The 13,971-nt window shown below is 45.6% G+C and overlaps 1 protein-coding gene across 4 annotated transcripts in view; it reads left to right on the forward strand.

Annotated features, from left to right (window-relative positions):
• KATNIP (katanin interacting protein) overlaps positions 1 to 13,971 on the forward strand; it is a 192,122-nt gene that overhangs the window by 18,576 nt on the left and 159,575 nt on the right. For all 4 annotated transcript variants that reach the window (XM_082360798.1, XM_082360795.1, XM_082360794.1 and 1 more), the window contains exon 2: positions 710 to 765. In XM_082360798.1, coding sequence (XP_082216924.1) covers positions 710 to 765 — 56 coding nt within the window. The remainder of the gene's footprint in view (positions 1 to 709; positions 766 to 13,971) is intronic.

Below are 13,971 nucleotides of genomic sequence, written 5' to 3' on the forward strand. Positions count from 1 at the left end.
ACGATTTGGGAGACACACTGACAACGTGCAGTGAGACTCGCATCTTATGTTTTAAAACCAAGGCGATCCATTAATTTCCCATCAAGGATTCCTTTTATAATGGACACTTCCATCGAAGTTGTAAAAACTGCACTTGGAACAGCGTATTTAAACATTCTGATGTCGATCTGTGAAATGTATGCATAACTTCAATGTTAGTTTTCTAGTTTTCCGAGAAAAGCAACAATTCTCTCTGAAATTGCCCCATTATGTGAAATGCAGGTGATTACTGCTAATTCACATCTGCACCAGCACCTATGTGGCGAGTTTGGGGGTTTGGTGCAGCATATTGGCACACACTCATCAAAGGTTATGTGTATGTGCACAGTGGAAGGCATTTTATATAACTCCAATTTAATAAAAATGTAATTTGACTGGGAAAAACTAGTCTGTCAGCCCTTGCAGAGTGCAGATAATGTTCCAGATTAAAGAGTGGAGGCTTTGTTCATTATAGTCAAATAATATGAGTGTGTGAATTACCATTTCATTGCCGTTGGTCTATTTCAAGAGTATGCCATTTCCCCATTATCATAATAGGCTACATTTTCTTAAAATCACTTGATTGTGATTGGTCCCATCTATTCGGTTTGCAAATAAAAAGCTTTTGTGGTGATAAACTAGCTGTTTTAAAACAGCCTTAATCTCTGTTTCTGCTTTTGAACTGCTACAGGTCAGACTCTGCAGAAGGCTGAGAGAAGCCGGTCCTGCTCTCGGGAGAAAAAGGAGGTAAATGAGTCACTGGGGAGGGCAGGTGGGAGGCAACTCTATTTAAAGAGACCTGAGGGAGTGGGCTGGTGATTAAGTATCCCTGGATCTCTTATTCTTTTCTCTCATTCTCAACTGGAGTTATCAACCCAGTGTCACTTATAGTAATAATCTCTTACTGAATGTATCAGTTAGCTTTGGCTGTGTAACAAGTCACCCAGATTTTAGTGACTCAAAACAACCACAGATTTAGTTCATGATTCTGAGGGTCAGCCATCTGGGCTTAGCTTCCCCAGACAGTTCTGCTGATGGGCCAGGCTCTGCTGACTTCAGCTGGGCTCACTTACACATCTGCAGTTAACAGGGGTGTTGCCCTGGGGCTGCCTGAACATCAGTTAGGGTGCTTTAGTTCTCCTCCAATGTTCTCCCATCCTCCAGCAAGCCAGCCAGGTTTGTTCACATGGGGGCTCAGGGGTTCAAGAGCATGAGATTGGAAGACGCAGGAACTCCTGAGCTCTAGGCTCAGCACTGGCATGGTGTCACTTCTGCCACTTTCTGTTCTTTAAAGCAAATCACAAGGTCAATAATTCAGGTTCAAGGGGTGGGGGAATAGGCCTCACCTCTTAATGGGAAGAGCTACAAAATATTGAAATTTACCACATTCTTGAAATTTACCACTCTTGAAATTTTTGAAATTTACCACACTGAGCCCACCTGCGCGGTGCTGGGCCCCAGGGCCGGGACTAAGGGATGGATGAGAGACAGTCCTTGACTCAGGGTGTGCGCAGCGTAGTTGGAAGGGATGTGCGATGAGATCATTACAATACAGTGTGAAAGTGCCAGTACAGGGAGAGAAGGCCAAGAGTGGGATTTCAATACGGAAAAAGGGTCACCTGCCTCTGCCAGTGGTATCAAGAAAGGCTTTGCAGAAAAGCGGATGTAAAGACCAACTCTTGAGGGTGAGTAGTTTTCCAGGCCAAGTAAATAGCATGGTCAAACGCAGAGAGGTGGGACTTCCCTGGTTGCACAGTGGTTAAGAATCCGCCTGCCAATGCAGGGGACACGGGTTTGAGCCCTGGTCCGGGAAGATCCCACATGCCGTGGAGCAACTAAGCCTATGTGCCACAACTACTGAGCCTGCGCTCTAGAGCCTGCGTGCCAGGACTACTGAAGCCCATGTGCCTAGAGCCCGTGCTCCGCAACAAGAGAAGCCATCCCAATGAGAAGCCCATGCACCACAACGAAGAGTAGCCCCCGCTCGCCACAACTAGAGGAAGACCGCCCGCAGCAACAAAGACCCAACGTAGCCAAAAATAAATAAAAATTTTTTAAAAATTAAATTTATTAAAAAAAAGTAACCAAGAGTGGGGACCAGTTCCCCTAGGCCAGGAATGAATTGTTTAAACCTGAGGCCTTTGGTTGCAGAATGACAGCATCCGATTTATCCACATTAAGAAATTCTCTGGAAAAGTGATGGAGCAGGGCAGCCGGTAACTAGCAGAGATACTTTTTCCCTCCCCTCATCTCTCTCCTTGGCAACAGGACTCCCCTAATTGCCGCTTTCCCAGCTACTCCCATCATGCCAGTCGCCCGAGAGCATTTCAGATCACTCTTCTGAAAAATGCTTGAATGAGGGAAAAGGGAGAGTGGGGTTGTTTATCACAACATCCGAGTTTAACCCTGAAAGATATTTAAAATGGTTTCAGGCCCTCTGAAAAAGAGTGCTTTCTTAACAAGGCTTTTGTTTGGTTAGAAAAACAAGAGAAAGAAACTAATAGCAAGCTGCCAGGATGCTCATCTTGATATATTATAACATGCCTTTCCACCCACCTCCTCTTTCCACATCCTTCCCCCCGTCGTCTGTGAAATCTGCACTTCCTGATACTCTGTGCTTACACAGGATGCCAGGTATAGAGGAAGCTTTGTCTTTATGAAAGGCAAGGAAAAGACAAGCTGGTTAGAACAAACAGACAAGGACACTCATCATGTTCCTTCGGAGGTAGGGTATACAGGCCAGCTCACACCTTGGCAGGTGGATGTGCAGTTTCCATCCTGGGTGGGGATTGGGTACCATCCTGCATGGTTGTGGGCCAGCACAGCAAAGGGAGGATGGGAAGCTGTTCTCAGTGAGCTTGCCAGGCCACATTCAGCCCAAAGATGTGTTTTATTTGGCCCATACCCTACTACAGTTGTTAAAAATTAGGCAGCTGCATTCAAAAATTAGGAGATTTCACATAAAAATGCAGACTTCTTGCTTCTCTGAAAAAATGGAGAATGACAACACTGAGTCCTTCCTTATTCCTATAAGGCAACAGTGGGCAATGGCTTCTGATGAGGACATGTCCCCCTTTTGATGGGACCCTCCCTGTCGCCCCCGACCCCCCACCCGCTCAACAGCAAGCAGGTATTAGCACCCACATGATGCCAGGCCCTGTGCTGGGTGCTTGATGTCAGTGGTTCACAAATGTTGCAGCACGTTAGAATCACCTGGGAGCTGTTAAATACCCCCATGTCCAGGCCTCTTTCCAAACCAGTTAAATCAGAATGTCTGGGGGTGTGACCCAGGCATCAGAATTTTTTAATCCTCCCAAGTGGTTCCGATGTGCAGCCATGGATGAGAACCAGCGTTTTACGGGTTATTAAGTAACCCCTGGTTCTCAGTGCTTCCCCACGCACTGCATGCCTGCCCTGCACCAAGGATGCTTCGGTTCTCAAGCCCTGTCACAGACACAGACAGGCACAGATCATAGCAGAGAATGACAGCCAGCACAGAGGAGACCCAGTTAAAGCCCCAGCGGGTGCTGGAGGAGAGAGAGAAGACTTCCTGGAAGAGGCGGCTTTAACCGAGGCTTTGGAAGGGTTAGTCATTTCTGAAAAAATGTATCTTTGATGGTTGGCTTGAAGTCGGTAGATACTTTTGAGGTAGCTGGTAAAAGTATTCTCCACTTCTTCTCTAGCAAGAATTCACTGCCTGTGGAGATTATATAGTGTTTATGGCCCTTGATCATAAATTATTAATGGTTTTGAAATCATGGCCATTGTAGTTTACTCAAAAATCATTAGAAAGTAAATTTATCATACAGTGTTAAAAAAAACAAAAACCAGGAAACCACAGTGGAGGAAGAAATCTTTATTCATCACCCCCCCCCTCACTAGGGTCCACACTGATGGCCATGGCACCTTGGGGCTCACAGACATGGCGCTGGGGACATGTTCTCCTACTGCACAGAGGCACGCAGGCCCCAGGCAACTCTCTGAATTAGTGCCCACAATGGACTTGTCAGGTGACCTTGGACGAGTCTCTTGACCCCTCACACCTGATTTGGTAATTCCCACCTTGGAGACCCAGTATACAGAGTCAAGGCAGTAATAAATCGCCTAGCATAGCACATAGTAAACATTCCGTAAATGTTAGTTGCTACATAATTGTAATCATTCCTTAGAGTGTCTAGAATTTAGCAGAGAGACAGTCACGGCCTTGGACGGAAAAGGCAGTACAATTTCACTTAGTACTGAAGGGGTCTCCCTTGCTCCAGCTGCACTTTAGGCTGATTCCAGCCGTCCAGGCTTCTGGCTATGCGCCCCCAGGCAAGTGAGCCCCAGGCAGGCTAGCTCTGGGGCCTCCACTGTATACCACTTTGAAGGCCTTCTGTGATCATGGACTGCCTCCTTGTACAGCTGATAGGAGATTCTGCAAAATGCTCCTGATGGCACACTCCTCTGTTGAGCTCACTTTGTAAAGGACTGCAAAAGTCATTTAACTCAACCACCTAGAAAATGTTAAGCCTTCCCTTTGCACGCACACATAAGCGTGCACACGTGCACGTGCACACATGCGAACACTTCCTGCTATTAAGCAGAGCCTTGTGGTGCAAGGACTAGAGAGGCCTTTCATCTTGCCAAGCAAAGGAGGAGACTGGGTTCTCAGGGGAACACAGCAAAGGAGGGAAGCCAGGATCCAGGGTGCCTCCAGGGATGGGGCTGTCCCAACAACCTCTCCGTATGCCGCCACGGACACGCCTCTGCTCCCCTCTGGTCCCTCCCTGTACCTCGTTGTCGTCTTTATGCTCCTCTCTCCCAGCTGTTCGTTCCTTCTTTCAGCTCAGAGGCCAGAGAGAGAGTCTGATCAACCTGGCTAATCGATGCTAAAGGGCATTGAGGGGGTACAGTACTCTTGACATTAGCCCCCCGGTTGCCTGCCCAAGAGACAACCATTGAAATCAATTTCTTGTGTCCTTCCAGAAATATTCTATCTATCCCCTCTGCCCTTACCTCTACCCCCTGCCTTTTAACACAATGATAGCATGCAATACACATTGTTCTGGATTTTTCTTTTCACTTAACAACATGTCTTAGAGAACATTCTATAGTACAAATCTCATCCATTCTTTCTTTTTTTTTTTTTTTTTTTTAATTTATTTGGCTGCGCCGGGTCTTAGTTGTGGCAGGCAGGATCTAGTTCCCCAACCAGGGATTGAACCCGGGCCCCCTGCATTGGGAGTGTGGAATCTTAACTGCTGGACCACTAGGGAAGTCCCTCATCCATTCTTTTTTATGGCTACCTAGTACTCCACTGTGAATCCACAGAAACACAATCCTTTATATGAAATCTTTGGGGCCAAATGTGTTTCATTTTTTTAGAATTTAGAAAGTAATACCATCCCAGTATGGCCTGGGTCAGCACTCTATAATCAAATATGTTAATATATCTGTAGGAAAATAAGAATATTCATACTATGTGGGGTAAATCAAGACTTTAAATTTCATGTCAGTTCAAATCTGGTTTTGCTTCTAAAAAAATGACATATAAAGGATCGTGGACCTGTCCATAAATACATGAGTAGTTCCCGGTTAATGACTAATCTAGGCTATCAATAGTCTTCTGCTACTATAAGAGTACTGGAAAGAATATTCTAGAGCAGGCATCTCGGTGCACTTGGGCAGGAATAGCCAAAGGGTAATTCCTGCAAATAGAATTAAGGGATCACAGGGGATATGCTTTTTTAGATGAGCGTTTCTGATTTGTTTTGTAGCAGTGCACGAGAGGGGCAGAGTTTTTTGTTCCAAGACACCTGGTAGCATTCTGGCCAGATTCAAGTGTGGCTACCGTTGGCTGAGGCACCCACACTTAGTGGCCTCTGCTGTAGTTCCCCAGCCTGCTTTCCTCAGCAGGGAGTGGGAGCAGGGCATTGTCCTGAGAAGGACTTGGGGACATGTCCAGCACCTCGATTTCTGAATGCCATCTCTCATGGGCCCTCAACTCCAAGCACCTGTCTTGGCCAATTGCAGGAGGCCAATGGGACTGGTGACTCTTCTTGTAAGCTTCGGACCCCACTAGCCTGGAGACCCTCCCCTTTCCTCATTTCAGTTCTCAGTGTTCTTGCAGCTTCAGTCTCCTGGGGGAATCAGGAGCTGCCCCTTGCATATTTACAGATCTCCACTGCTTTGTTTAAAATGCTAAAAAAAAAAAAAATTTTAAAAAAGGAAGGGAGAGAAAAAAAGACAATGTAAGCGGATGGTGCTGCATTACAAGAGCCTGTCTGATGTGACAGCCGACATTCCAAATCTGCACTTTTCCTGGAAAAAGTTCACATTTCTGGGCAGAGAAGAACTAAATCCATTTTACATCCAACTGCCAAATGTGTTCCCAGTTGTGAAGTTACCGTTGTCAGTTTTTTTGCTTCTTTTGCTCTTGGTCTCCATTGCTTTGAGAACTTGGACAAGTGGGGGCCCTGGTGACATGAACAGCTTCTGATTTCTGCAGGGCAGGGCAGTCACATGGCAGGGTTTGAAGCAGCGTAGCCAAGTGAGCCCTGGAACCAAACAGTCTGGATTCCTAGGCTCGTGCCATCACTTGGGCAAGATACCTAACCTGTCTGTGACTTGACTTCCTCTTCTAAAGAGTAGGGATAATATAGGGAATCCCTGGTGGCGCAGTGGTTAAAAATCCACCTGCCAATGCAGGGGACACGGGTTCGAGCCCTGGTCCAGGAAGATCCCACATGCCGCGGAGCAACTAAGCCCATGGGCCACAACTACTGAAGCCCACACGCCGAGAGCCCGGGCTCCGCAGCAAGAGGAGCCACCGCAATGAAAAGTCCGTGCACTGCAGTGAAGAGTAGCCCCCGGTCGCCACAACTGGAAGAAAGCCCGCACGCAGCAACGAAGACCCAACACAGCCAAAAACAAATAAATAAATAATAAAATAAAAATTAAAAAAAAAAAGAAAAAAGAGAGTAGGGGTAATATAGAAGCTGCAGCCTAGGGGTGAGGTAAGGATTCAATGAGCTGATGCGTGTAAAGTACCTTGAACAGTGCCTGGCACTTACTAGGAACTCGATGAGTGTTGAGTATTATAATTTAGGACTGGTATTATAATTAGTATTATATTGAGGGCAAAATGGCTTGTTAATCCCTTCCGAGTCGGAAGGGGATGAGAACTCTTTCTAAGAAAAAGCAGGACACGGATTGGGCCATTGTTCCTCACCCCTTCGGTGTAATGGAACAGCACATAATCCCTCCTGTGAGAATTACCTTGCCCTTGAATCACCACCTACTCCCAGACCCCTGCAATCAGGCTGGGAGCTGCAGGAAACGTGTATACAGATGCCGTGCCCGTAACCCAAGTTGAACAACAGCAAGGCCAAGACTTGAGCTTCGAAAAGCAAAGAGAATCAATTTCTGATGAAATGCCAGGGAGGAGACTGACATGTCTGAAACCTTCCTGGTATCAGCTGAGCTTCCGGCAGAAGATTAAACTCGGGGGAAAAAACCCATCAGAGAGCTGCAATTTGTGACCAGAAGGAGATAATGTTGACAGCCTCTTCCTCCTGAGTCGGTTTTGGATAAGCATTGTGCCCTTCACCAGAGCATCATCAAAGTTTCCTGTATCCTCAGATCTTAGGCATGAAATTGCCCTGAGTCTCCCTTCACCTCTCCACCGCCCCCCCAGATCACTTTATAGAATACAGAATATGATTAGAAAAAAGAATGATACTATCTAAAGGAAGAAGGTTCCTGCAAATTACTGATGAAAGGTATGTGTCCTGGGTGAAAATGCGCCCGTAGAATTGTTCCTCAGTCTGGGGACACCTCTGGAGGAGCAGAACGAGGGCTGTAAGAGTGTCAGGGCACCTAGACTCCAGTCCTGAGTCACCGTGGCTGACAGTAGGCACACTCACTCCCCGCTCTGGGCCTCCATTTCCTCTGTGACTACTCTGGGTCTGATAAGAGCCGATGGTCCTGTGAACTTCAACTTCATTAGGGTTCACAAGCTGTGTCTCTTAGGCTCTGTTCAAGTGATAGAAGCCTTCCTCAAACCAGTGTCAGCAAAAAAGGGAATCCGTTGCCTCACCTAGCTGTAAAGTTCAGGGGTGGACCACGTCAGGAATGGCTGGATCCAGGTGCTCTGGCTCAGTCCTTCTGACCCTGCCTTCTTCTAAGACGTGGCCATTCTCCAGCTTCTGGTCCTGCTCAGTGTAAACTGGCCACTGGAAGCACCAGGCTGACTGCATAGATGCTGGATAGCTCACGGGTGCAGGGGTGCGGTGGGGGGAACCACACAGGCACTGGAGCCAGATAGCCTGGGGTCAAATCCTGACTCATCACTGACCCAAGTGCTTATCTGCCTCTGAGCCTTGGTTTCTTCATATGTAGAATGGAGATGAGAGCAACACCTACCTCTGCCGGTTGTCAGGGATGCTCTGAACGGTGCCTGACATGTAGTAAGTGAGTGAGTGACAGAGGCTTCTTCCTCTTCTCTTACTTTTTTCCTGTCATTATTACAATCCTCTCAGCAATTTCAGCAAAAGAGAGTCCGCACGTTAAGCACATGGTAAGGAAGGGGTGTTTTCCCAAAGTACCATCAAGATCCAGTTACCAGAAGAAATGGGAAAGGCTGGTGGGCAGGCAAAGCCAAGCCGCTGTCCATCACCTGGCCACTGTGTAGTGGGTGTGGTAAAGCGGACAAATAGCGCAGTTGTTAAGAATTGCTTTCGGGCTTCCCTAGTGGCGCAGTGGTTAAGAATCCGCCTGCCAGTGCAGGGGACACGGGTTCAAGCCCTGGTCTGGGAAGATCCCACATGCCGCGGAGCAGCTCAGCCCTTGCGCCACAACTGCTGAGCCCGCGCTCTAGAGTCTGTGAGCCACAACTACTGAACCTGTGTGCCACAACTACTGAAGCCCGTGCACCTAGAGCCTGTGCTCCACAACAAGGGAAGCCACTGCAATGAGGAGTCCATGCACCGCAGCGAAGAGTAGCCCCTGCTCCCCGCAACTAGAGAAAGCCCACGCACAGCAACAAAGACCCATTGCAGCCAAAAATAAATAAATAAAATAAATACATTTATTAAAAGAAAAAGGAATTGCTTTCACGTCCATGATCACAGTACTCGGTGAGGTAAGCGATAGTATCCTCATCTCGCACGTGAGGAATGTCAGCTCAGAGCAAGGAGGCCACCTGCCCCAGTTAACACAGCAAGCACTGGGCCCAGCTGATCCTGCACGTTCTGTGCACGTGGCAAAGTGGAGGCAGCTGGGGGAGCTTAGGCACGTTGCTTCACCCTTCCCAGACTCAGTTTCTTTAGCTGTAAAATGGGCGTTATCAGTCCTTCCTCCTCAGGTGTCTGAGGCTCAGTGAGGTTGAGGGAGATAAACACGGGACGCCCAGCCCCTCTCAGGACGCCCCTGCCTCTCCCCTCTCGTCCCCATGGGCCCTGCTGCCGGTTCAGAGCTAGACTGGAGGACCCCAGGCTCCTGGGACCATAGAGCTGGACGGGTGAATGGGAGGCTGGGGCAGTGACTGCCAGATAAATGGAAGCCTTGGTTTCCTCACCTGATGAGCTGAGATAGTCTGACACTGACTTCCAGCTAAACGCTGTTAATGATGGCTAGATTCCCATTAGAGGCCAATGAAGAGATTATGTGCCCCTCCCCGCCCCCCACTACGTATTTCAAAACAAAAACTGTGAAATAAGTGTAGGAAAGTTCAACAAAGTTCTCCATTTCTTTTCCCAGGATGACTACTTTGATGCCATTTTATTGTTTTTTGGTTTTGGTTTTGGTGTTTTTTTGGCTGCGTTGGGTCTTCGTTGCTGCGTGCAGGCTTTCTCTAGCTGCGGTGAGGGGGGGCTACTCTTCGTTGAGGTGTGCGAGCTTCTCATTGCAGTGGCTTCTCTTGTTGCGGAGCACGGGCTCTAGGCGCGCGGGCTCAGTAGTTGTGGTGCACGGGCTTAGTTGCTCGCGGTATGTGGGATCTTCCCGGACCAGGCCTTGAACCCGTGTCTCCTGCCATGGCAGACGGATTCTTAATCACTGAGCCACCAGGGAAGTCCTGCCTTTATGTTTTTAATATAGAAGCCTAAACTCTTTCAAAAAATTTTCTTTGGGCTGCTCATGCTCTGTTGATGCCCTGGGAGATGGCTTGGCACGTGAGGGACAGAATGGCAAGACTGGTCAAGGGCAGGGAAGGGGTCCAGGTCGGACTGCTTGGGTTTGCATCCTGGTTCTATCTCTTAATTCACTGTGTGGTCTTTGACACTTTACATAACCTCTCTGTGCTTCAGTTTCTGTCTGCAGAATGGAACTGAAAGCATAGTGCCACCTCATGGGGTTGTTGAGAGAATTAAATAATATACATGAAGTATTTAGGACCATACCTGTAAGTGCTGTTTAAATGTATGCTATTGTTATTCAAGTCCCACCACTGGGTCCCCTTCATAGAATGTTCCATCAGCTGGGGTAGCTGGGGCAGGCAGGGTCAGTATAGTTCACATTTGTAGGCATTTACCTCAGTGGGGCCAGCATTAGACATTTTTAATCTCTTTCTGATTCAAGAACTGATGCATGCTGATTGTAGAAAAATAGAAGAAGCAGAAAGCTACAAAAATTAGTCCTTATCCTACCACCTATATAATTACTCTTACTTTTTTTTTTTTTTTTCCCTTCTAGCTTTTCCCTATGCAACTATATATATTTCAGGATTAGGATCATAGTAAGAGACAATTAGAAATGCCTACCTTCTATTATTCTTTATCAGTTTTTTTATTTATTTATTGAGGTATAACATATACAATAAAGGGGATAATCTTTGGCATACAGTTTTGTGAATTTTCGTGTATGAATACTCCTGTGTTAGCACTACCCACATCAAAATATTCCTAGCAACGCAGGAGACATCTTCGTGCCACCTCCCAGTTACTACGCCTCTCCAAGAGTAACCACTATCTTGGCTCTAATAGCATAGATTAGTTTTGCCTGTATTTGAACTTCATATAAATGGATTCACAGAGTAAGCACTTTTTTTGTCTTTTTGGTTTTTGTTAAACATATCTGTGAGATTCATCCATGTTTTTAAATGTATCAGTAATTCACTCTTTACCACTGTGTTATTAAACCTTCAGTTATTCTTTCATTAGAAAAATTAAATTGCAAATTTTTAAAATAATTTAGTTGTCATTATTTTTAAAATTTCAAGTTTGCTCATTAAATAAACTTTGCTCTCAAACATACCCCAACTTAATTCCCCTTTCTAGAAACAACCTATTATCAGTAGGATGTTCATCTTTCTGGGCTTTTTTCTATTTAAACAATTCTAGTCATTGTTTCAGTTGGGAGTGCATTTGGCTGCAAAGAACAGGAAACCCAACTAACAATGGCCTAAACCAGGAATCAGCAAATTTTTTATGTAAAAGGCCACACTGTCTCTGTCACAGCTACTCAACTCTGTCATTGTAGTATGAAAACAGCCATAGTCAATATGTCAATTAATGAGTGTGTCTGTGTTCCAGTAAAACTTTATTGACAAAAATAGGCAGTGGGACAGATTTTCCCTGTGGGGTATAATTTGCTGACCCTTGGCTTAACAACAGGGATTTGTTTGGCTCATGTGGCAAGAAATCTAGAAATAGTCTCATAAGAAAAATCTAATAATTTATACTCCTGCTAAAAATATTTGAGAATGCTGGACTCTCTAAGACCTTGCTAATAGTGGATATTAACAGCCTATGCTGTTTTTGCCAGTACTCTTTGTGTTATTACTGTGTTTTGGGGGGAAATACCTCTGTCTGATCTTCCAGCTCAGTAATTTTCTCTAAAACTGTTATCTATTCTGTTCTTCATTGTCTTTTGATTTTTTTTTTATTTTGATGATTAAATATTTTATTCATAATTTCTAATTCTTTTGCATAGTAGGTTGCTCTTGTTTGATGGAGTCAATGTCCTCTCTTATCTCTCTAAGAATATTAAATGTATTTTTAATATCTCTGCTTGCATCGTTATCTCTGTTTCTTTGGTTGTTAGTTCCGTTTGTTGAGTTGGCTCTTCTCTTTCATGGTGTGAGTTTTCCTGGAATGTTTGGTGATTTGTGAATATGTGCTCTTCTATGTACTCTGATCTCCTGTTTTCTCCTCTGTGGATGCTATTTCTTTTTACTCGAATTTGCCGCCAGTGATTGTGGACAGAGGGGTGGAAATTGCCACAAGAAGTGTGATGCTAATAGTTTGTCTTCTGAGCACAGAATCTTCCTTTTCCTTCTGGACACGTCCTGCCTTTCTGTCGCAGAGACCCACAGTCACAGCTCCTACAAGCTGGGTGGATTGAAGGGCCACTTCCTAGCATCCCCACAGGCATTCTCAATCAGTCTGTTTGACCTTTGACCTTAGGCCCCCTCCTCTCCCTGGAGAATGTGTTGCCTCTAGGTTTGGAGCAGCCTAAGACCACCTTCCCCTATCCCAGCAGTCCTTTCTAGCTTCGAATTTGGCCTGTGCTTCTTTTCATTAATCCAGTTCTGTCTGCCATCCATTTCTCAGGAGTTTCTCAACATTTTAAAGCTGCCAGTAGCACCCCTCCATATCTTCCTGTGCTCTTATGAATTTTAAATGGTGTCATTTCTGTGGACTTGGGTGGGAGAGGCTGATGTGTGTATTTGCTCTTGGTCTTCCCAACTTGATTCAGTCTCAAGGTGACTTCTCATTAGAGTTTTCCTCTTCCTGGTCACCTTCATCTGGACAAGTTCATCTTTCTCTAAAAATACACTGTGTCAGAACCAAACTGAATATTCCAACTATGAACAGATCAGTGTAGACTGTGGAGATGGAGTGTACTTTCTAATAAGGACTGGGTTCCAATACTAACTCTGGTCTCTACTATCAATACATTGGTCAAGTCCCTTCACTTCTCTAAGCCTCAGTTTCCTCACCTGTCACATGGGAATAATGATTGTAACACCCCCTCATAGGTTAATGAAAGTATCAATTGCAATAGTGTGTCAAGTGTTTAAGGTGGGGCCTGGTACACAGTAGGTGCTGAAACGTGTTAGTTCCCTTCTTCTCTCTGATCCTGACAAAATTTCTAACACACTCGTCATGTTTGCTGTGGTGGTGGCAGTTTTGGGCAGCCACATCACCCCGTTAGCTCATACTGAACACATTAGCTAAAAGCCCTGCCTTTGTCTCGTGAACTTTTCTCAAGCAGACTTTTCCAGTGCCTCTCCTTGTATAGGACCTTTACCTTGGCCATGACGCGTTTTATCAACCTTTTCTTGATCCATCTCTAGCCCGTAGAAATTGATCTGAACCCAGATTCCGTCATCCAGTTTACTCTGTGTGCTGCCCATCTGAATATCATCTGCAGACTTAATAAACAGCCTTCAACAGCCAGATCTGGCCATTGATAAAATTACGGCCTGGGATACGACCAAGGACAGAACCCCATGGCATGCCACCCCTCAGGGGAAGAGTAATTTAGATGACTGGGCAAGATGATTAATTTGTCCAGTTCCTGTAATACTCTGTCCTTGTGGCTTGATTATAATAATAATATTAGCAACCATGTATTGGGTGTTATTTACAGGCCAGGCACTGAGGTAAGCATTTTTCATATATTATCTTTATTTCTTATAACAAGTCTATAAGGTAAGTATTTGTATTACTTAGGACTTAGTCCCTGTTCTGCTAAAGATAGAGTTTATTTTTTTTAAACTATGTTACTTCATTACAAAGCTCTAAAGGGCAGGTGCTTCCCAGAAGCCAAGGGCAGGGATGCATCTGGGTGGCACGATGGCAAAAACGGTGTCAAAAATGGTGAACCAATGCCTGGGGCCCCTAAGGTCCCAGAAAATCCTCTCTCTATGGCTCTTATCTTTACATCTGTCAGTATCTGTGTCCTTCTTCTCACTTGGTACAAACCAGCTTTCTCTGTTTCTCAGTTCACCTGGCAGAAAATAATCCC

The sequence above is a fragment of the Balaenoptera borealis genome, assembly GCF_965194805.1.
Source record: "Balaenoptera borealis genome assembly, chromosome: 16".
NCBI lineage: Eukaryota > Metazoa > Chordata > Mammalia > Artiodactyla > Balaenopteridae > Balaenoptera > Balaenoptera borealis.